The sequence below is a fragment of the Lissotriton vulgaris genome, chromosome 6, assembly GCF_964263255.1.
Source record: "Lissotriton vulgaris chromosome 6, aLisVul1.2, whole genome shotgun sequence".
NCBI classification, from domain to species: Eukaryota; Metazoa; Chordata; class Amphibia; order Caudata; family Salamandridae; genus Lissotriton; species Lissotriton vulgaris.
In genome coordinates, this window is record NC_141694.1 from 674,392,443 (window position 1) to 674,416,706 (window position 24,264).

The 24,264-nt window shown below is 46.2% G+C and overlaps 1 protein-coding gene across 1 annotated transcript; it reads left to right on the forward strand.

The window, feature by feature from the left end:
* Window positions 1-5,429: 5,429 nt before the first annotated feature.
* LOC147707840 (uncharacterized) lies at window positions 5,430-15,099 on the forward strand. Its single transcript, XM_086925680.1, has 4 exons — window positions 5,430-5,469; window positions 11,800-11,898; window positions 12,643-12,765; window positions 14,552-15,099. Exons 1-4 carry the CDS (start codon window positions 5,430-5,432, stop codon window positions 14,950-14,952), a joined length of 663 nt encoding a protein of 220 aa, XP_086781806.1. The 3' UTR covers window positions 14,953-15,099.
* The last annotated feature ends 9,165 nt before the right edge of the window (window positions 15,100-24,264 follow it).

Consider the following 24,264-nt stretch of genomic DNA (forward strand, 5'->3'; position numbering starts at 1 on the left):
CCCACCTTACTTTTGCAAAATTATCTGTATGTAGCTTTATGAGGATTGTTAACAATTCGCCCGGAACACCCATTTTCCTCAGGGTATCCCAAAGAAGGGAGCGTGGAACAGATCGAACGCCGCACGTAGATCCATAAATGCTACGTAAAGGCTACCCTTCTTTATTTGTACGTATTTCCAGCAGATGCACATAAACCTAAACACCTGGTCAACAGTACTTGTCTTGACTCTAAACCCCGCTTGATATTTGGAGAGGATTTTAGTTTCCTCCATCCAATCTAAAAGTCAATTTAAAATATGCCTGGCAAAAATTTTCTGTAAAATGTCAATTAGACTGATCGGTCTGTAATTGGCTGGATTATAACGGTCCCCTTTTTTAAAAATAGTAACTATTTCCGCCCCCTTCCACGTCTCGGGGATCGAGGTCCCTGCCAGTATTGAATTGCACAAGAAATTGATGTATGGGCACCATACTTTAGTGTTATGGGTAAATAAGTCCCCGGGCAATTTATCAGGGCCTGGTGCCTTACCCGCCTTAGTGGTGTGTATTGCACGTAGGGTCTCTTCTTCACTAAATTGGGGTAGACCAGTACACAAGGACAGTCTATTTCCCTGTTCATTGGAACCCAAACACAAATCTTCTGAGTCGTATAACTTAAGGAAATGGTCGCACCATATTTCCTCGTCGAGATAATAGTCCATATTGGAACGACCTATTTTGTTTTTTTTAGATATCAGACTCCAGAAGGTGCTTTGGTCATGCTTCCTAGCTGCATTTAAGAGATCTTCCCAGACTGAGTTGTCCCATTCTTTTTTTGCCCGGGAGAGAGAGTTGTTATACTCTTGTCTACACTCTCTTATCTGCATCTGATCCTTAGACTTGACAGCTTTAATTAAATTACCTTTCGCTAGGCGACACTGTTTATTATACCATGGAGTTTCTAATTCAAGTTGCCTACTTATATTGCTTTTATCATTACTACATGTTTTGCTCAGAAGAGGGATTAGGGATTCTACCAAATGGTAGTGCATGTTGAGGACTTCCTGGGAGCCCAGACACAAATTATTATATAAGGAGATTGTGTCTGAAAAGGTATTATAAATATCAGCCAGTGTCTCTTTTTTCGCTAGGATGTATGGCCACTTTACAGCTCTTCTATTATTGGAGACCTCAACATCACCCGCCTCCCTTGTAGGCTCTAGTTCGGCAAGCGGTTTCAAAAATAAATTAGAATGTAACCTCAGTTGTAATGGAAAATGGTCGCTTTCAGGCCTATTCTCAACTCGGAAGTCCAACAGTAAATACTACAGGTTAGTAGTAACCAGCATAAAGTCAATGAGTGATTTGGAGGTTTCCTTGCTGTATGTGTAATTTGCAGGTTTATTGGAGGCACTTTCTTACTTATTGGGGGATCAGGTTTCCCTTTGCGTGGTGCTGGTCTTGGAGGGGCAGCAGTTTGTATCTCTGCAGTATTTTACAATGCCCCTAGAGGGGCTGGTGGCGATCCCCCCTGTACAACAGGGCCTTTTTTCTGGGTCGAAGCCTTCTCTTTCCTTGGTTGTCGGATTTGCTCGAGAGGATTTGTAGTTATCGGGCTTGATTCTCCCCTTGGCACATCAGCCCCGATTTTTGTGTGCAATTTAACTAACGATTTTAGTGCGAAAAAATTATCTAGTGAGACTTGTTCGAATTTGTCCAGGCGATCCGAAAGCCCTTTCAGTCTTTCGATCACAGGAAGAATCAGAGTTGACATTAAATGTTGGATCTGTTCCATCAAGGGTTTGTCTACGGATGGATATTTTCAGCGATTCACCTGGTCAGTATCAAATTGCCAACTGTCCTGGAAATTTGGAGATTCCACCTCTTGTTGGTAGCCTCCTTTCTTAGTCTCAGTCCGTATGATTTTGCAAGGAACGCCCTCTTTCGCATAGTTTCTCCGTATTCTTTTGAAAGCTTTTGTTCTATGGCCCTTGCGCGGAGTAGCTGGTCTTTTCCTTTTTGATGCTACACAGTTTGATTTATCGGAGAGGCTAGTAATTGATGTCGTGTAGGTGCTTCATGTATCACTATCGTGGGCAGAATGGGCGATTTTACTACTGATGTAGCTGGGTGATCCGGCACCACAGCAGCACTACTTGGGCTCCTATTTACCACCTCAGGGTCGGGTAGAATGTCAAGATTTTCATGACTTTCCCTGAGCTCGATTGCACAGGGCTGCATATTGCCTGGTGTTGTAATTAGCAGGGGTACTGCTGGGTTAATATTAACGGGAGATGTAACCCGTACCAGTGCTCCCAAGGAGGAGCGCTTATGTTCAAGATATTCACGCGATAATCTTCGCTCTGCTAAAATAATCTCCTTCTCCACAACAGAAACTGCCCTGGTTATAAACTGGTCCATGGTGCCTATTGTAGAGTTTCCCCCTCTCCTCATGCATATTCCAGAGTGAGTTGACATGGGTGTATAGCTAGACATATATTATTATCAACAGTTTGCCCGGTCAGTATATCTGGACAAGTCTGCGTTTACCGTGATCTGGTGCTTAGGGGGGTGGGCCGACCCGGCCCCTGCTGGCCCCGGACGGCCACAGACGGCCCGCCCTTTGCCCGGGCTTCGCCCGGCGTCCCGCAAGACGGTCCCTCACCAGATTTTGTAGGTGGGAGGGCGGCTGTGGGCGGGGCACGCAGGGGGCACTGACCGGATGTTGGTTGGTCACGCAGGGACTCCTGGGAGAGTGAGTCCCTGCCGCGCGACTCCCCTGCAGCCTCTCAGCACCTCAGATGAACTGGAAGCACCGGGCAAACAGGCAGCGTTGGTGGGCAGTCCTCCCACGCAGCGGCTCCCGCGAAGCGGGAGCGGCAAGGTGTAGCGCCGGTACAGGTACGGGTAAAAACAGGCAAGATGTCCTCACAGCGTCCCAGGGAATTTTCTGAGGGTCACGCAGGTGGGCTGCTCCGGGGTCCTTTTCACCTGTTTGCCGGCTGGGGCGGGGCACGCAGGGGGCGCTGACCGGATGTTGGTTGGTCACGCAGGGACTCCTGGGAGAGTGAGTCCCTGCTGCCTGACTCCCCTGCAGCCTCTCAGCACCTCAGATGAACTGGAAGCACGGGGCAAACAGGCAGCGTTGGTGGGCAGTCCTCCCACGCAGCGGCATCCGCGAAGCGGGAGCGGCAAGAAGTAGCGCCAGTACAGGTACGGGTAAAAATAGGCAAGATGTCCTCACAGCGTCCCAGGGAATTTTCTGAGGGTCACGCAGGTGGGCTGCTCCGGGGTCCTTTTCACCTGTTTGCCGGCTGGGGCGGGGCACGCAGGGGGCGCTGACCGGATGTTGGTTGGTCACGCAGGGACTCCTGGGAGAGTGAGTCCCTGCCTCGCGACTCCCCTGCAGCCTCTCAGCACCTCAGATGAACTGGAAGCACGGGGCAAACAGGCAGCGTTGGTGGGCAGTCCTCCCACGCAGAGGCTCCCGCGAAGCGGGAGTGGCAAGAAGTAGCGCCGGTACAGGTACGGGTAAAAACAGGCAAGATGTCCTCACAGCGTCCCAGGGAATTTTCTGAGGGTCACTATTAAGTACTCAATGGGAGAAAGGGATTTGTGTCAGGAAATTAAATCTCCTTGAAGCAGACATTGGTGTTCAGCACACATACAAAGGGGTAAAGTGTTAAACCTTGTCAAAACATCAACCTTTGCACCAGACTGGATATCTGGACACTGTCCAGTACAAAACCAAGAGGTATCTTCAATTACAAAACCTATGATTGACATCTTGTAACACCCTTGCACTATGGGCAAGCGTGTGTGCATTGCAGCGGAGCAGCCTAAGGTAAGACAGTACTAAGTAAAGTGCTACAGCGCCATGTCTCAGTAGAGATGGCACTGTTGTGCTCCTTCCTTTTTACACAACACAGCACAGCAACTTTGTTCTGCCCATTCATTTCTTCAGATGAATCACTCTTAACGTATAATGTCTACCAATATGGTTGATATGTCACTCCTAGACCTTGTGGCCCTCATTATCTTATGTAACATTTCCTACACTTTGATATATTCATTTATTGTCTCTGCATAGTACGTGTGTGTGATGTAAAGCTCTCTGACACCCTACATGGATATGGGTAATGTTATATAGGAAATTAAAAACATTAGATAGTGCAGCTAGGAGGAAAAGAGGGGCATCATTGGAGGGTGGTAGTGAGAGAATCCGTGGAGAAAGATATCACCAGGGCCTGGGAGACACCAACCTACTGCATTGGGCCTTACCACCACTAAAGCCGGACCTGCTTTTTCTTATGACTCAATGGGAAAGTCATTGAAGGATTCTGTCTAGGGTTTGTAAACATACTTTTTGCGAGTTGGGATAGCTTGACTTTACTAAAGGAATCAATCTGCAGACCAAAAAAGGAGGAAAAGGTCAAGCGTGCAACTTTTTTTTTTTGGTGGGGGGGGGAGTTGCAGTGGAGATATGTTTTGTGAAAGACTAAAACCATGGTACTCGATTTTGTTTGCCACGTTTTTTGTTTGTGAGGAATGTTAAACATGGGCAAAGAAGTCAAACAGTTAAATAATATGCACCCGATACCGTACGCACCTTAAATCGAGACAATATAAAACTATATCCTTATCAGATTTTGTGAATTCCAACCCGGATCAACCAATATTAAGTCCTCATTTTATTCGAGAATGTTTGAACATTTGTCAAGTTATGTTGATCTTAACTATGATCGTGCATGAAATATTACTTTCATTTAGAATTAGAATGAAGAATATTGCCATCTGAGCCTTTGCAATTTCACACTAATTAAACTTTTTTTTCTCATCAAGGAAGTACAGACAAAAGTCTATGATAGAGAGAAACGTCCTACTGAACATCGTCTTTGATTTCATTAGTTCAATCAAAATGGAACTGCTTTCCCTTTGCCATTTTCCATATCCAATAACTTGGCGAGGATCACAGTCATTAAAATGTCAGAGCTTGGATCACACAAAGCAAGAAAGGGAGAGATTATCAATTGACACTGCCACAATAATATGACTCCACTTTAGCTTCAATGGCAGGAAATGTACTGCTTGCTTTTTATTTAAGGCTTTATACAAACTTGGTCGTGGATTCAATACAGGAAAAACAGATGAAACAAACGAAGCAGAATAGAAAAAAAACCAATCCTTATAAATAGGGCATCAATGAAAAAACAGGACACGACTAACACATACCAATCTAATTTAAAAAGTGTGAGAGGTATGGTTTGCAAAAGTTCTATAGAGCAAATATTTCTGAGTAGGTTAAAAAGCACGATTTCATCTGCAAGGATGACCTAACTCCATGAATGCAATCAAAAATAATGCAGAGCAGATATGCATTGCTCGCACATACTAGGTCGTAACGCAAATATTGACTAAATGACAGAGGGATGATTGGCTAATGTGGGCTATGGGCAGTGCCCTTCAAGCACTAGAAGTGAAGAAGAACGGTAAACTGGTCTCCTCCAGTCTTGCTGCCGAGCTTGGCAGTAGGCATACAGCAAAGCATTGATGAAACACTCAGTGGCCATGCGAGGGTGGGAGACGCTTCTAGACCCGTACTGCTAGATGCATCAACCTTCGATTTTGCGAGTCCTTAATTGCGAAGTTTAAGGATTCGCATTTACATCCACATGCATCAATATCGGCATTTGCAAATTCTTATTTGCGAAAAATAGCGAATCGCAAATAAGAATTAGCAAAAGCCTATGCATCATTTTTCTCGCAAATTTTATGCGATTTGGTAAAAATCGCAATTTTTACCGATTCGCATGAAATTTGCGATTTTTCAATTGCGAATTCGCAATTCCCATTCATTCCTATGGGCTAAAAGGCCCATAGGAATCAATGGGAATTGCGAATTCGCAATTGAAAAATCGCAATTCATGAATGCATTTCAAGGGTGGAGAGGGGGGTCCAATGACCCCCGCCCCTGCACCCATGAAATGTAATTTTCAGTACAAGTTACATACACACATGTCCTTAGGACATGTGTGTCTGTAATTGAACAGTTTAAAAAAAGCAATTTTAAGCATATTTAAACCATTTCGCAAATTACCACGAGGTTCAACCTCGTGGTAATTTGCACTTCCAGTTTCAAATATCGCAATTTTTTTTAAAAATGATGCATTGCTTTTAAGGAATCGCAAATTTGCAATTCCTTAAAAGCAATCGCATTTTTGGAATTCGGTAAAAATACCGAATTACTCAAAAATGCTTGCTGCATCCCAAAAACATATTTAGGAAGTGCAAACGGCCGAATTTACCGATTCGCACCGTTTGCACTTGCTAAACACGTTGATGCATGTGGCCGTTGGAAACTCGCAAAATCAGATGCATGTAGGATTTGCTAAAATATTAGCAATTCCTAAATATTCCTTATCTGCGACTCGCAGAGTGTGATTTGCAAATAAGGAATGACATCTCATTGATTCCTATGGGCCAAGAGGCCCATAGGAATGAATGGGGAGGAATTCTCAATTTGGGATTAGCAATTAGCTAATCGCAATTTGAGAATGCAATCTCAAGGGTGACGGATGTCCAAAGGACACCCTGTTGCACCCCTTAAATTGACCTGGACACTGGTATTGCGCACACACATGTCCCAAGGACATGTGTGTGTGTAACATACAACTTTGAAAGATGCACTTTAGTGCATTTTTCACAGTTTTCGCCATTTACCATGAAGTTTGATTTCACGGTAAATAGCGACCCCTATCAGCGAAATCCCTAGCTATTTTACATTTATGCATTGCATTTAACCGGATCGCTGCGGCAGCTTTTCCCGCTGTGTGCGGCAATTTTCAAAAAGCTGCGTTACATCGTCATCAGCACACGACCGCCGTAGCTGATGACGAGCTGAGCTCGTCATCAGCAGCAAAGAGGTTAAGGAATCTCAATTTGAGATTCCTTGAATGCAATTGCAAATAGCGATTTATGCATTTGGGCTGATGCATCCCAAATGTATAAATACTGGTCGCAGAGGGGCAGATTCTGAGAATCCGCCCCTTTGCGAACAGTATTTCGCTTGATGCATCTAGCTGGTAATCTCTTGCGGGTCTGGTCGAAAGTCGCTAAATAGAATTCAATTAAGTTTCAGACTTCACAAGCCATTAGTGAGGCAAACCGCCGATATCCAACGTTGCCTACGAATCACTCGAGCAACGTAAACAATGACAAGAATTAACCTGATTAACCTATCCACATTTCATGGCTAGTACAACCGTCCTGAAAACTGAGATAAAGAAATAACATAAAAGCACGGTATGTGCAACAACCTTACCCTCAGATCACACCGTGCCTAGATGATGAAAATCCCGTAAACACTGACCGGGACTGGAAACTCATCGGCATTTCCTGTACTTTGCCACAAAGGGTTTTCAAGAAGATTTTGGACCTCTGGAGAGGGCGTATGATGTAAAGAGCACCCCACAGAGTAGTATTTCCCCCATGTGGTTGCAGTTCCCATAAATATGCCAACTTAAAGGGCTTCTTTGGAATTGCTTTGTATTATGAGTCGAACCAATGTTCTGCTGGTGTAGTTCTATTGAGTTTTTTATATTATGTTTATTCACGTTTTTGATCACATTTGACAGCACATTTGCATTGTGATATTAATTTATTTCTTTCCCTCATCACTTTGTATCCTTTCACGTATTTCACATGTTTTGTATTTGTGATGTATTCAACTCAGACATGAGAGAAATGTTTACAAACAATGTGTGGAACATGCTAAGAACTGTGATTTAAACACTAAAAACATATGAACTCAACAGTCTTTGTTTTTTTGACCACAAAAATAAATAGCGGTACATACATCGATAGCCATGTTGTCTTCTTTCTCTTTCACATGTCATATATACTTCCAGACCAAGCTTCTGTTGGACGATAACCCCCCTATGCTTCCTCACTCTTCTATTTTTAGCACAATGGTGGTACCTCCTTAAAATAGTGGACTTAATTGCCAACTGCCCACTATTGATGGCATTTAGGTGGTCCAATGATTACATTATAGGCATTCCTGACAAATATATGGCTGTTCTAGGCATAGTGGCGCACATTCTTGGCTTAGTGAAAATGCCTAGAAACATGTGTACCTCCTTGGTATAATGGTGGTCTACCGGTGACTTACAGAGAATTCTTGGCAAGATTTTGATACATATTGCAATATTGATGTCTCAGTCTGTACAAAGTGGAACTGCTGCAGAATAGTAGCTTGACCTTGTGGGCTTTCTTGAAAACATTTTGGTTGTTCCTGACTGTCAGGCTATCCCTAGCTTAATGACATAACATTGGGCCTTCTTGTTGGTAACATTCTGGCTGTGCCTAGCATAATGGGAGCCCATTAAGCATGGGCGAATTTTGCGGATCTCGCGTTCGCGAATTTTGCGGATTTGCGAACTCGCAATCCGCAAAATCCGCGAATTCCCGCGAATTTGCGGATTTTTTTTTTTTGTGTGTTCGCAATTGTTTCTGCCAGTTCGCGAGGATTTGGTACTAGTTCGCAATTGCGAACTTACTTGTCGGCTCGCAACGGTCGCGACTATGTTGTTTCTACGTCTGGTTCATCATCACAGCCTCCCAGCACCCTCTGTTTTACCACTGGCACCCTCTCTTTGACCCATGCCACCCTCTGTTACATCAATGCCACCCTCTGGTTCATCATCACTGTAGAAGATGGGGGGAAAAGCAAGCCCACCTGCCCTGCTTGAACTGACATGAATTAATTTGGGATTAGTTTATTAACAACACCTGCCCTGCCCCAACTGACAATAATGAATTAGGGGCTAATTAATGTGTCACTGAAAGAATTTAAAGTTCCAGCCTGGCACCTGCTTGTCTGCTCCTTGAGCTGTAAATCAGGACCTTTGTGGCATACAGTTAAGGTCAGAGCAGGGTCACACAATAGTTGCAAGCAGGCAACCGAATTCTGTAGGGCCCCCTCAGGAAGCACTACAAAGAATCGTTACAAATCATGAGGTTGACCTTTTGCACCTGCTCATTGCTTTTGCTTTTGCTGAAATCGTTTTTCGGTTTTTTTCGCGCTATTCGCGGGGCGCGGCGTCGTGCGAAACCGACCGCGGAAGCCGCCAATTCGTGCGAATGAGCATTTTATTTTTTTGCGGCTTGTTGTTTCGCGAGTTTTTTTGCAGTATTCGCGAGCCGCTTGCAGCGCAACACGCGAATTTACCCCAAGGTCGAGTACGGGCGCGGCCATTTTGTTTGCGTGACGTATTTCCGTTTCCGCCCGCTATGTATAATCTCGCGCAGTAAGCGCATTGCGAGTAGAGGTTCGCACGAGATCGCGCGGGAAATCTAGAGGTTCGCACGAGATCGCGAGGAAAATCTCGCGGAACTTACTTTCGCGCTCGTGAACGGGCGCCGGCCATCTTGTTTTTCATTCATTTCCTGTGTCTGGGCATGGTGTTTAATCCTCTTGGTATCTTTGCCATCCTTTGCTTGTTTTCAGTTTTTTTTTTACGATTTTGCTTCTTATCTATCCCTCTCTTTTCCTAGCTGTATATTTTTGTCTTTTCTGCTATTTTTCTTTACTTTTTAACTACTTTTTTAAACTCTTTTCTTTTCTTCTTCCCTATCCTATTCTTTCTTAATTTTCTACTTCTTCCTACCTTACCTGCCCAGACCATGGTCAAGCCAGGCGCCGTGAAGCTGCCCAGGCACTTGAGGGCCGCAGCGGCGGCGGGGAGTAGTGCTGGACCCAGTGGCAGGACAGCATGCGGGAGATTGAGGGGGGAGCAGGTGACGCGACGGGAGATATTCAGCCCGGAGGAAGTGGGCGCGCTGGTCTACTTCGTCCAGCGCCGCCTGCCCAGGACCATGGCGGGAGGCGGCAGGATCGCGGCCGGCGGCTACAACATGCGGGAGCGCCAGAAGCGGTGGGAGAAGGTGTGCTGGGCCATATCCCACCTCTACGGGGTCCAGCGCACCTACAGCCAGGTCACCCATCGCTGGACGGACCTCCTGGACCGCGAGCGCGACCTGCTGGACCAGCTCGGCTTGGAGATCCCCGGGCTTGGTGAGTAGTAGTAGCCATTTAATCACTCACTACTATGATGTTTTCTCCTGCTCTGTGTTGTTGTATTGCAAATATTTGTTTTTTACATGGAGCAAGCCAATAATGCCGCTGATGACGATTACATTGTAGTTAAATTATATTTCAAAATCTGTGCATTTCAGGTGCACTGCTCTCCTTCTCAGTGGCGTTGCTACTATGCTTATTTGTTTTCTATTTCGTGGTCTCATTGGCCTGAGTAACTATTATGTATGAGTGTACTTTACAGAACTGCGTAATGCTAGACACTAGGGGGCAGATTACATTTACAAGCCCCTTGCGCCACGTTTACGTTGCCTTGCGTTACGCAACAGCGGCGTAAACGTGCCGCATCCCTGCGAGTCATTTACAGCATGACGCATCTAGGGAGATGCGTCAGGTTATAAAGCCATGGGCCTGCACCACAATGGGTGCGTTCCTAGTACGCAGGGTGGGCGGTCCAGCGGCTGTGCGCCTCGCAAAATTGCCTGCGTGAAATCTACAAGATTTAACGCAGGCACTTCTGCGACGCTGCTACGTCAATTCAATTCCTTATGTCTGCTCGAAGCAGGCGAAAGGACTGACACAGCATGTTAAATATTGGGTGGCCCTGAGCATTACTGGAGTTGCATTGCGTTGGCGACGTGACTCCAGCGATGCGCCGCTCTTACGTGACGAGATGCGTCACGCAAGTGCCTACCCTTGCGCCAGGGCACGCCGCATTGTAAATGAGGCACATCTGCCGTGTCGCAAGGGTAGTTTTGCGTGACGCATTTGATCTGGCGCATCTCTGGAGATGCGCCAGAACGCGTAAGTAAGTATGCCCCAAGGGGCAGAATTGCAATTACCGTCGCATCCCTGCAAAGTAGCAGGGATGCGCCATTAATTGTGTGGCCCGCTACCACCACCAAACATGGTGCGCCGTATTTGCAATGCGGCGCACCATGGGCCCAAAACGTCACCGAAGCTTTACTGCTGGAGTTGCGTCGCAACGATGGCGCAGCTCCATCAATGCTCTGGGGTACCCTATCTCCCCAATGCTGGGTCAAGCCGTACGTCTGCTTCAAGCAGGTGCAGGGTTTGTGTGACGCATCATTGTCCTAAAGGTGACTGATTGATATTTTGTAGATTTCCCTCAGCCACTATTAGGATGTGTTCCAGCGCAGGAATGCCCTCCCTTGCGCCGGAACGCCCCCTGATGGCGCAGGGCTTTATAACGGGATGCATCTCCCAAATGCGTCACGTTGTTATAATATTATACGCCGCACCATGGCGCCCTTTTTTGTTTAGCTGCTGCGTCACAAAAGTCACGCAAGAACGGCGCAAAAGAGCCGCAAGGGCTTAAATCTGCCCCTTCCTTTGTACCCCTGACAATAAGAAAAATAGTGGCGGTGGATTGATAGTTTGACTATTTAAATGACTGGTAATGTAGCAGGCAACTGTTAGTGTTGTCACTGATCTGACTGAAATCACAATGGAGTTTGTCTGTCACTTTGCGTCTTGCCTGCGGACTGCTGCCTGCCAGTCCTAGGTGAACGTTTCAGTACTTTGTTTAGTGAGTTACGTGACTTTCGAAGTCACAGGTCCGCAAATAAATGAAAACTAACCATAATCAATATAATTTCGCGGAAATATTTTGTTATTGTTCTTTTGAAATGTTTGATTTGGTTGACATTGACAAGCAACAATCATCCATGTTTTCTGTTCTTTCTTTCATGTTGTACGTCAGCTCCCCCCAGGGGCGAGAGGAGGACACAGGAGCAGCAGGCGGCGGATGCTGTTCAACAGGGCCAGGATCGGGCAGGCGAGGGCTCCTCTGCTGGCCCCAGTAAGTTTTCATTTTAGACTAGTACCTATTTTTCCTAGCGTTCCTCATTTGACTTTTTTCAAAATTGTCTTTGCTCTTCTTGTAGACTGTATCTAAATTCTTATCCTGCCTCTACTATGACTCCCTGTGGTATTACTAGATTATTCTTATTAGTCTGTCTGTGTAGCTAACTAAGATTGCACGGTTGGCGAAACTCCCATGATTCTAGTCAGCAATAGCTCTATCAACTTAGTGCAGTCCTCTGGGATTGTCCATAATGTCTTTTGAAGTGTTCTATCTGGACTCATGCTTGCAAAAATTGCAAAACCTTTCGCTCAGTCACTCTAGTCTGGACCAAAAAACACAGATTGTAATTAAGTTTAAAAGCTTTATTAAAAGTAAACACATTTATTAAAATGAAGTCATAATAAAACTAAACGTTTAACTGATAATGGAAAAGTGGTTAGTGCTGACGATTAATTGAAGACATTTCTTGTGGTCGAGCCGAGCTCTCACCTGGTTTCAACTTGATCTTGTTGTTAGAAGTCCATCTTCTGTCTGTGTGGAGAAAAATGGTGCGTGTTAAAAAAACAGCCTTCATCAGTTGTGCCAAAAAGTGCAGCAAGACAACCTTCCCTGGAAAAAGGGAAATTTTTTTTAACTTTAACGTAGACAGTCACAAATTACATTGTTTTCACATGTCTTCATTCCTAGACCAAAGACTAGTGAGTGCTTTATTCTAACATTCTTAAATGTACTTTGTAGGTGGAACATCTGGTGGCGGGGCCAGTGTGGAGGTGGTGGTGCTCGACACGGAGGCGGAGGGCGATTCTTCAGGGGAGGAGGCGGCGGCTGTGAGAGTTGAGACGGTGGTGGTGGCGGCCAGAGGTAAGCTCTTATATATTCCTTACTTATTGAGATTGAAGACTAGCTGGGAAGGCAAGAATATGAGATGCATGGCTGGGTGAATGATGAAGCAATGATGGGTGGAAGGACAACAGCCTGGGTGGGTGACACAGAAACTGTATGTGTCCATATACCTGGATCATGCTACTATCTGACTCTTAGATAGCATATGTGTATCTAGAGCAGGGGTACTCATAGTACGGCCCGCGGGCCGGTGGTGGCCCGGCAAGCCTTCCTTGGCGGTGCGCAGACCTTGCAGACAATCACTGCTCCCCCGGCCCCCACAGAGCAGAGGCTTTTTTGTATTTCACCTGTTAGCGCCCCTGCATCTCCACTCTGACAATCACTGCTCCCCCGGCCCCCACAGAGCAGAGTGGAGATGCAAGGCCACAAAGAGGTGAAATAGAACAAAGCCTCTGCTCTGTGGGGCCGGGCAAGCAGTGATTGTCAGGGTGGAGAAGCAGGGGCGCTACAACAAACAAAGCCTCAATAATATGTTAATGGTCTTTTAAAGACCTGTTAAGTACTTTGGTGTTGTTGTCTGTGTGTGCGCGTTGAGGAAGCGGTCTCAACCCGGGCTGAAGGCTGACACAGATAGACACACACACAGTGAGATGACAGAGGGGGAGGGAGAGGGAGGGCAGGAGGGAGAGAGAGATGGAGGGAGGGCAGGAGGGAGAGCAGGAGGGAGAGAGATGTATGTAAATGCTGGGTCTGGTGGCTCAGTGGATGAGGGCATCTGCTGCAGGGACCTGTGTGCAACCTCATGGTCACAAGTTATCGTTTTGCTTTAGCCCCGCCCCCTCTGACTCCGCCCCCACCAGTGCGGCCCTCGGCCCCAAACTACACTGTAAATGTAGCCCCTGAGAGAAAGTTTGTGAGTACCCATGATCTAGAGAGAGTAGACGGTCAGTGGATGAACTAAGTGTAACTTTGAAGAGCATGTAACACTGCACCCGCACGTCCGTTCCAGTGTAGGAAAGGCAAGGAAAAGAACTTTTAATTTTGTCCAAATACTACCATAAATAGTAGCAGTAGTTTGTATTGCAAGCACTGCATAGATCCGGTTATTACGGTGGCCACTGCCTACCTCTCTTAATAAGTTTAGTAGTACTCAGTCATTCATGTGTGGATGTATCACTGGTCACTCAATAAAAAGCAAAGCACCTAAAGTCATCCCATATATAAGCAAAAACATCCCATGTGAAGTGATAGATAATCAGATTATTTATCTTCTTCAATTTTCCATTTCTAGTACTCATTTCCACTGTAGGGTGAAAGTTAAATTAATTAAGCAGTAGCCCTTGAGTTGTAACAGAGTATTCTCAGTGCCACCCGTAATAGAAAAGTAAGAGCTTCACCACCTGCATGTACTGGACGGGTACAGTAACGCAACGCAAGTCTAGGTCACTCCTCATGGCGTGCGTCTCTTTTTCTCGGGTGCAAGTTTACTGCGCTGGCATTATGCCGGCTTGCAGAAAATAACGTACCAATTTTCCAAAACAAGAGATAAGAAGAAGAATAAGACTGGTGTACTTTCATAGTCGACTCCAATGGAAGTCCACAGTGCTCGTAGAATTTGTTCCTTAAACTCCCACTAATGTTAGAGCAAGGATGAAGAAGTGTGAGGTTAGATAGATACTGGCCTCAATAGTTATGTAATGCGCTTGCAAGTTGCTAGTTGTACTGCAACACAAATTTCTGCTGAATGATTGAGTTAATCTTAAAGAGCATTGGTTACAGACTATGTCTTTCTTTCTTCATATAGATGCTCCTTCCAAACGAACAAGGAGGAAGGAGCTGGCTAGAGCGGCCCGGCAACGGAGGATCGAGGCCACTGTTGCGGAATATCGGCGGCTGGTGGCCCTGGAGGACGAGGAAAGTGTGCAGTCGACAACAACAACAACGTCGTCTGCATCGGCCTCCGTGGCCCCACGGGCTGCCACCCAGCACAGTGGTCCACCCAGACTGAGCCGGGCTGCCAAAGGCAAACGCCACCGCCGAGCAGCAAGGCCAACAGCTGCCTCTCACAGGCATTGCACCTGCAAGGCAGTGAAGGCACGCCTGCGCCGCACTACCCTGATGGTGTCCCGCCTTCAGCAGGAGCTCGCCTTGCTCCGCGAGGAGCATGATGCCCTGGCCCAAAAAGTTAACAGCATCCACCCATAGTGTCCCTTGCCCCTTTTTTAGAGACTTTTGGGGGGTGGGAATTGGGAGTTGGGTTTTTGGGGACTTTTGAAGGACAATCGTTGGGGTTAGGGAGGGTCTTGCGGGAGATTATTTTGTTAGGGATATAAATATACTTTTTCAAACTTTATCTGAGCATACCTGTTTTTTACTGCTTGCCTGGTGGGTGGGGGTTTAACGTTGACTGTTTTCCTGAAAGTTTAGTTCCATTTTCTTCCTTTAAGTGTAAATGCCCAAATGTTTTCAACACTAAGTGCCTCTCACAGACTAAGTGAAGTGAATCCAAGAGTCCTAGGACTTTAGTAGTACTACCTTCAGTCTCTCGTCTCTCGTACTAATACTCCATTATACCCCCAAACCACCAAACGCTTATCTTACCTGTAATTTGTGTTTGAAAGTAGGGCTAGACCCAGGGCTGGCTCCACGGGAAACACCGAATAAGGTTGGCAATCTTGGTCGGATAAAATTTCCTCATAGCGGTGGTACTAGTGGTGTGACACAGTGGCAGTTGCATGCCTATGAAAAAAAAGAAAATGAAATCTGGTTTGTCCTCCTGAGCAATTCAACGGTACAACTGAGAATATAGCAGGTGACAGAAGTACAGTAGAGCAGTGCCACATTGTAGCCTAACAAATGGTAAAGTATAACTACTAATTCGGTTGAAGTTCTTTCACATTAGCAATGGTTCTTTGTCAAGCAGAGTAAGAATATATCCTCGGATTTCTTCACCAGCCTGTTGCTATCACCTTATCCTCCCCAGCAAGTGTGTGGATTTATTGCTGTAATAATAATTTAGTCACACATCAATCAAAACCACACAGCCCGGGGGAAGAGGGTTAGGGTTTGAAAAATGGATGGGTACGGGGGTTTTTGGGAAAGGTTTTGGGAGACAAGAAAAAATAGCACAGCATAGACAAACAATTGTGAACATAAACAAATCTTTGGGTACAAACCTATCCATCAATCTTTGAAAGTGCATGCACTACTGCATGCATGTCAGTGAAAAGTAAGTAGTACATTCGACAACTGTGGAAAGAAAGAATGCGACAGTACAAGGCCTGTGTGGAATTATTGATAACGATATTCAACATAAGGTCTCTGTAGCCAGATACCCGAGAGCCTTGCTGGTCACTATAAATCCATTCACAACAACACTCAATGGGGTTGGTCTGGAAGGTGTCAGGTTTACTCCCCGTGATCCAGTCGATGCAAATATGGTTCCACCTCCAAATGTCACCAACACCCAGAAGTGTAAACACAGGGTGTTCGAGCCATTAGGCGGGGGAGAAAAATAACAAACTAAAATAAAAAATGTGGGATGGGTAAAGGTAGGGTCAGCAGGGAAAGGATACCTGTAACAGAAGACAAGACAGGCATCAGTGAAGTGCTGTCCTAACATACAAGGCTACTCTCATATAGTCTCACTAAATAACCAAGGAAGTAGACAAGTACCTGAGCACCAAGAAAACATGACCTTGGATAGGAAATACTATAGCCCTTCTGCCACAATCTGTGAGGAAGGCCTAAGAAACACATAAACATATAGTTAACGAACACACTCCTGTCGCACCAAACACACTCGCGTTATACTAAGACATCAAACCCACTACTCACAACATACCACAAACATGGTAGAGGACTCAATGTACAAAGGGGGTTCCAAATAGTCAAAGCAAAGATGTATGGTCCAACAAAAAGGAAGAGGGAAACGGTAGTGTGTAGGAAGCAAGAACTACAACACTGCGCTCTCTAAGTAATGACCCAGTAGAGAATCTTTGGTGAAGGTCAAACAGAAAAACGTAGTTGCGACCACCACTGAATTCTGCCAACAACACACCCCACGGTGCACTACACAAAGAGAACTGGGGTAGCCTGTAGTTACCTCACTACATGCCCAGTTATGGAGGTCCTTTGAAATACACAGTTATACAACGGAGACGCGTAGTTGTCCTTACTACCGCGCTCCGTTTTAATAGTACAAAAACGATCCCCGATGTGAACGGTAACACGTGGTATAGACCGCCACTGTGCTCCGCCACACACAATTCAACCAAACAGGAATTCAGCAAAGGTAGAATTCTGTTAGAAAACAGTCACAGAACCTCCCTTAACAATCCGTTCAGGCAGTAATCAGCTGACCGCACGGGCGGCCGAAGAGTTTAGAGCGGCTTTACCTGAAGACGCGTGAAGTCCGTCTACCGCCAAGGACAGAACACGGAAGCGCTCCCCACTGAGCCTCAGGGGGGGGGGAAGGTGATAGTCCACAGGAGACACGATAGAAAAGCATGCAGAGCGTCCGCTCTCATGCCGGTGCAGAACAGAAACCAGAATAACGCGCAACAGGAAGCGCGTCTGTTCCCCAGATAAACTTCCTGCAAGTCTCCCGCCTACTCATGGGAAATGTAGTTTCATAGTACGGTAGGCGCTTAGGGGCTGCGTAACCTGACAGAAGGTATAGTAGATAGAAAAGGAGAAATTGCTTTTTTTCTAGGTGTCCCCTCACTCACCAGGGTTGCCCCTTGGTGACATGCTTCATCATTGGGGCCATCCCAGTCCTCTACGGCCTGGGGCGTGCTGCGACTTGCGAATTACGTAGGAGCACTTACAAATGACTATGTGTGGTGCAGATGTGATAGTGGAGTGGACTAAGTGATGTGTTAAGGGATCAATTTAGAAGCCGAGAGAGAGCCAAGAAATGCAGTCACAGTCAGAGAAAAAGGCAAGGGATACTGTATCTATGTGGTTGTAGTGGTCCTGTTGGAAGTGGTAAGTAAGTTGCCTGCAGAAAAAAAATCCTCCTATTAGCGGCACTCCTCCATTGCAGCCGACGCTTCGTCCATCGATGTTGGTCACCAGAAGACACCCTGTAAAAAAAAGCACAGCATAGACAAACAATTGAACATAAACAATTCTTTGGGTACAAACCTATCCATCAATCTTTGAAAGTGCATGCACTACTGCATGCATGTCAGTGAAAAGTAAGTAGTACATTCGACAACTGTGGAAGAAAGAATGCAACAGTAAAGGGCCTATGTGTAAATTATTGATAACGATATTCAACATAAGGTCTCTGTAGCCAGATACCCGAGAGCCTTGCTGGTCACTATAAATCCATTCACAACAACACTCAGTGGGGTTGGTCTGGAAGGTATAGTAGATAGAAAAGGAGAAATTGCTTTTTTCTAGGTGTCCCCTCACTCACCAGGGTTGCCCCTTGGTGACATGCTTCATCATTGGGGCCATCCCAGTCCTCTACGGCCTGGGGCGTGCTGTGACTTGCGAATTACGTAGGAGCACTTACAAATGACTATGTGTGGTGCAGATGTGATAGTGGAGTGGACTAAGTGATGTGTTAAGGGATCAATTTAGAAGCCGAGAGAGAGCCAAGAAATGCAGTCACAGTCAGAGAAAAAGGCAAGGGATACTGTATCTATGTGGTTGTAGTGGTCCTGTTGGAAGTGGTTAGTAAGTTGCCTGCAGAAAAAAAATCCTCCTATTAGCGGCACTCCTCCATTGCAGCCGACGCTTCGTCCATCGATGTTGGTCACCAGAAGACACCCTGTCCACTGCCTGCCTGATGCTGAATTGTGGCTCGCTACTGTGAAGCCTGACTCCATCCTTTTTTCCCCATTGCAGAGACTGAAACCCGGCCTGTAATTATTCAACGAAAAACAGGAAGTGATATAATATTACAAAACCACTGATAAATAAATATAAGGTATGTAGGCTGTGGAGTGCAAAAAGTCACAATTTGATTTTCCTAGTAGACAGTACAATATTTTTGAAAGTGCGTACTCTGAGTCACCTTTTGAAGGATAAATAAGTATGGGCAAATTAATGTAGCGGATCTTGCCCCTCAAGCTAGGTGTACTGTAAACTGTGTTTTAGAACAAAATTAGATCTTCCTAGCAGTGCTCCCACCCAGACCCTTACTAAAGCCAGTCGCAAAAATGTAGAAGACCCCCAATCAAATCTCAAAAAACGAGGCCTAGCAGAAAACTGGTGACAAAACTTACTTTGAAAGTAAAAGTAGGCCGAAGTACCCCCTTCCTAATTACCCATTACCCACCGTGGATTGCATTCAAACCACTTGCAAGCAACCAAGCAAAAGTAGCCATAGCCAGCATCGCTCCAAGACTCGAAATCCCCCCCACTCAAACACATGCAATAGAAATACTGCTAACCCTAACGAACCCTAAGTTAAGAATAGTGGCAAAGGCTTTCTTTAACTATGCCAAATCCCCCCTTTCCCACCATGGATTTTCTTCAAATGACTTGCAACCAAAATTACACATTCTCACGAGTGCTCTAAGACCCCAGAACTCAGTTGGAAAAATCTAGAACACCCCGAAACACATGCAATCCTGCTGCTAGGGCTAACTCTAACGAACCCTAAGTTACAAAAAGTGCCAAAACTAAAGGCTTTTCCGCGCGGATTTTGTCCCAACCACTTCTACCCGGTATTAGACCTTCCCAGGAATGCCCCAAGACCCGTCAACCCACCCGCCAAGAAGCATAACACCCCCAAACAGGCCAATAGCAAAATCTCATACTTGCAATATTTCTGGGCCTTCGGTCAAACGCGCAGCGTAGCTAGGCCATAAGTCGGGGTTGGCACGACGGATTTCCTGAAAAGCAAATGCAATCAAGATTAGAGTGTCCCAGCAATGCTCCCAGACCACGAAACTCACCCACAAACAGACGGAACCCCCCCTAAGAGCACCTCAAAGGCAAGCAAGTCATCAAAAACACAAAAAAAATTCCGCCTGGGATTTGGTCCAAAACACTTTTATCCGGTATTAGAGCTTCCCAGCAATGGCCCCAGAGCCGTCAACCCAGGAGAAAACGAGTAGAAGACCCCCAAACAGCCAAAGAGCAAAAGTACAAAAATGGGGACTTAGTCAATTTTTCACAAATTTCCCAAATCACTCCGCGCGCGCTCTGCAGCTAGGCCCTAAGTCCCTTCTGCCACCATGGATTTGCTTCAAACCTCTTGCAAAGTAAAGTATATATAGCCAGCAGTGCTCCCAGACCACGAAACTCACCCACAAACACCAGGAAGCCCCCCAAACAGGCCCCCGAAAACGCTACATAGAGCAAAATGTCAGAAATAGCCAAAAAAAAAATCGGCCTGGATTTTGTCCCAACCACTTCTACCCGGTATTAGACCTTCCCAGGAATGCCCCAAGACCCGGCAACCCACCCGCCAAGAAGCATAACACCCCCAAACAGGCCAAAAGCAAAATCTCATACTTGCAATATTTCTGGGCCTTCGGTCCAAACGCGCTGCGTAGCTAGGCCATAAGTCGGGGTTGGCACGACGGATTTCCTGAAAAGCAAATGCAATCAAGATTAGAGTGTCCCAGCAGTGCTCCCAGACCACGAAACTCACCCACAAACACCAGGAAGCCCCCCAAACAGGCCCCCGAAAATGCTACATAGAGCAAAATGTCAGAAATAGCCCAAAAAAAAATCGGCCTGGATTTTGTCCCAACCACTTCTACCCGGTATTAGACCTTCCCAGGAATGCCCCAAGACCCGGCAACCCACCCGCCAAGAAGCATAACACCCCCAAACAGGCCAAAAGCAAAATCTCATACTTGCAATATTTCTGGGCCTTCGGTCCAAACGCACTGCGTAGCTAGGCCATAAGTCGGGGTTGCCACGACGGATTTCCTGAAAAGCAAATGCAATCAAGATTAGAGTGTCCCAGCAGTGCTCCCAGACCACGAAACTCACCCACAAACACCAGGAAGCCCCCCAAACAGGACCCCCGAAAACGCTACATAGAGCAAAATGTCAGAAATAGCCAAAAAAAAATCGGCCTGGATTTTGTCCCAACCACTTCTACCCGGTATTAGACCTTCCCAGGAATGCCCCAAGACCCGGCAACCCACCCGCCAAGAAGCATAACACCCCCAAACAGGCCAAAAGCAAAATCTCATACTTGCAATATTTCTGGGCCTTCGGTCCAAACGCGCTGCGTAGCTAGGCCATAAGTCGGGGTTGGCACGACGGATTTCCTGAAAAGCAAATGCAATCAAGATTAGAGTGTCCCAGCAATGCTCCCAGACCACGAAACTCACCCACAAACAGACGGAACCCCCCCTAAGAGCACCTCAAAGGCAAGCAAGTCATCAAAAACACAAAAAAATTTCCGCCTCGGATTTGGTCCTAACCACTTTTAGTGCTTCCCAGCAATGGCCCCAGACCCGTCAACTCACCTGCAAAGAGGTAGAACAACACCCCCACAAGTGCTGAGTCTTTCTTCATTGGGCGTAAACCAGCCCTTTGCTTTGATGGAAATAGGAGTCTGGAGGAGGAGGATAGAGGAGCATGTTCTTCTGAAGTTGTGAACCTGAGGAATGCAGACTGCGGCACCTTCAAATCAATTAGCAAACAAGTGAAGACAGTTCTGCTGATGGGCTTGTTTTTGTGATTATCTGATTAAAGTTTGAATTATATTAACTGTGCACAACAAAGAAAGACAGACACACAGGAATAAAAGTGAATAAGGATGAAAAAGAAAGTTATTGATTCGTTGTCTCATTTTCAGGGCTCGAAGTCGGTATCACGGTCCAGGAATAAGAATAAGGCTTCGTCATCATACTCTGCGAATTCAGGCAGGGTGAGCTCAGTGTCACCTGACAGAGTAGAAATTCCCTCATCTATGTTGCTGGCCACCTCCTCTTCATCCGGCACGCTCTCTCGTACTCTGAAATCTGGTGGTATGAGGTGCTGATTCATCTTGATCATTGTTAACCTCTCCACATTTTTGGGCGAGAGGCGGCTCCGTTTGGGAGTTACAATCCCACCAGCCGCACTGAAAACCCGTTCAGAAGACACGCTTGCGAGTGGGCAAGACAAGTAGTTTAAAGCCAGGTTGGTGAGCTGTGGCCACAATTCTTTTTTCCCATGCCAATACGCCAATGGGTCAGAATTAACATAGACCTCTGTTGAGTCATTCAGATAGTCCTTCACCATCGACTCAAGGTCCTCATCCAAGGTTCCTCCACTTTGCTTAGCTCTTGCTGTGCCTCTGACCTTTTGAGAACCAAACCCACGCAGAGCTAGCCAATCCTCTTCAGCCTCCAATGTTTCTGTTGTCTTTCGTGCAGATGATCCGGTTGCCGGTGTCTTTAACGGCTGAGAGGTCACTTGTGCCACAGCCACAGGTGCAGAAGTGGATTGTTTTGACTGGGGATGGCCTGCTGATGTACTGCCATTTCCTTCAATTTCCAGCCGTTCTGTTTCAAACTTCTTGGCTGACAAGGCTAGCCAACGTTTGTACTTTGGAACATGTTCATCATCAAAAGGAAAGAATGCTTGGCCTGCCAGTGCCTTTTTGTAGCGTGGATCCAGAATAGTAGCACAAATGTAATGCTGTTCTGAGTGGATCTTTTTAAGACGTTCATCACCTTGTAGGAGCTCTAATAATTGCTCAGCCAGAAGCAAAGAGTCTTGGTTTTTGTCATCTTTTCCAAACACAGAACACACCTCCTTCAGTTGGTCCTCCAGCATGTACAACAATGGGATAGCTTTTCCCAAATTAGAGTCCTCCTTGCTGACTGCACGCGTGAAGAACTCAAAAGGACGAAGCATGCGTGTCAGGCTTTCAACTATGTTCCATTGCGGCCCACCCATCCTCAGCTCCTCTATACCCTCTTTAAAGAAATATTGATCGAGTTCCGTATACTGCTCATACAGACGCTCAAGCATGTAGAAGGTTGAGTTCCAACGTGTTACCACCTCCTGGATGAGTGCTTTCACTGGCATTTGACGTTGATATAGCAGGCTCCTCAGCTGCTTCCGGGCCTTAAAAGAATGCCTGAAATGCTTGCACATTTTTCGGCAGGTCTCCAATACACTGTACGCTGCACTGCCTTTATTACCCAAGAATTTTTGGACAACCAGGTTTATACAGTGCGCCAAACACGGCACTCTGAAATAGTAACCGTCCCTTATGGCCTTAACTATATTGGCGCCATTGTCCGTGGAAACATAACCAACCTTGCGTTTTAGTGGGGACAGCCAGTTAAGGACCTTTGTGTTAAAGACATCCAAAATGTTTTCTGCTGTGTGACGTTTCTCCAAACCAAACATGGCTAGTGTTGCATGTTTCCGAGCACCTTTAAAAACAATGTTAGTGTCAACACCTGAGTTTAGCTTTGCTTTAGCCCCTGAAAAAGAGACCCAGTGTGCAGTGATGCACATGTAATCAGCGCCTGCGCCACTGGTCCACATGTCTGTTGTCAGATGTATAGTGTGAACAGCACTCTTCTGCAAAGCTGCCCCAATCACCTTCAGAACATCTTCATGTAGTGCTGGAACCGCAACTCGGGCAAAATAGAACCGGCTAGGAACCTTCCATTTAGGGCAGAGCGCTGTCACTAATTCTAGAAAACCAACCCCTTCTACAAAAGAAAAAGGGAGAAGGTCCAGAGCTAGCATTTTAGCCAGCTTAGTGTTATACAGACGGGTCATTGGGTGGTTGCGTTCATATTGCGCTTCTGTAAACAACATCTTTTTAATGTTGCCCTGGACCAAGGATTTACGGGATGATGATGATCTCTTCGACCCAGTTACGCTCGCTGATGAACTTTTCCGCATTGATGTCTCACTCTCTCCCACACTCTTAGTGTGGCTCCCATGGGGTGTGCTGCTGACAGGGGAACTGGGTGTAAGTGAAGTGTTTGAATCGTCTTCTTCCTCCTCGTCATCACCAGATGAAAAAACAACGTTTTCATTGCGTGCAATTCCGGCTTCCTTGATCGTGTGTAGGTGCGCAAACCATTGGACATCGTGCGTTCTCCTAAGATGACCTCTCTGGCCTCCGGTACCATAGTTGGAACCCAACTTACCACGACTAACTCGAAGCTTACAAATGCTACAAATGGCTACGTTTTCATTTTTTGGGCAAACACTAAAGAAGTCCCAAACTGGAGACTTGAAATGTCTTCGGGGGCCGGAGGAGGCGGCGATACTGGTGGTGGTGGTCCTGCTGCTAATGCCAGATGAAGTGGAGGATGTGGATTGCCGAACTTCAGTACGTTTTGCACTTTCACCACCACGAATTGAGGTCGAGGACGAGGTGGGTACCTTCTTGCGAGGAAGAAATATGGAAGCGGTAGGTTTTGGTGTACTACTTAACTCCAAATCTAATGATTCCATTTCCATTGCCTCCTCGCCGACATCATCATCACGCTCAGCAGCTTCTCGGGATAGGGTCAAAATGTCTCTTTGCTGCATGCCCGGTGGGGCTGCAGTGACCTTTGTGATGACTGGCTCGTCGTC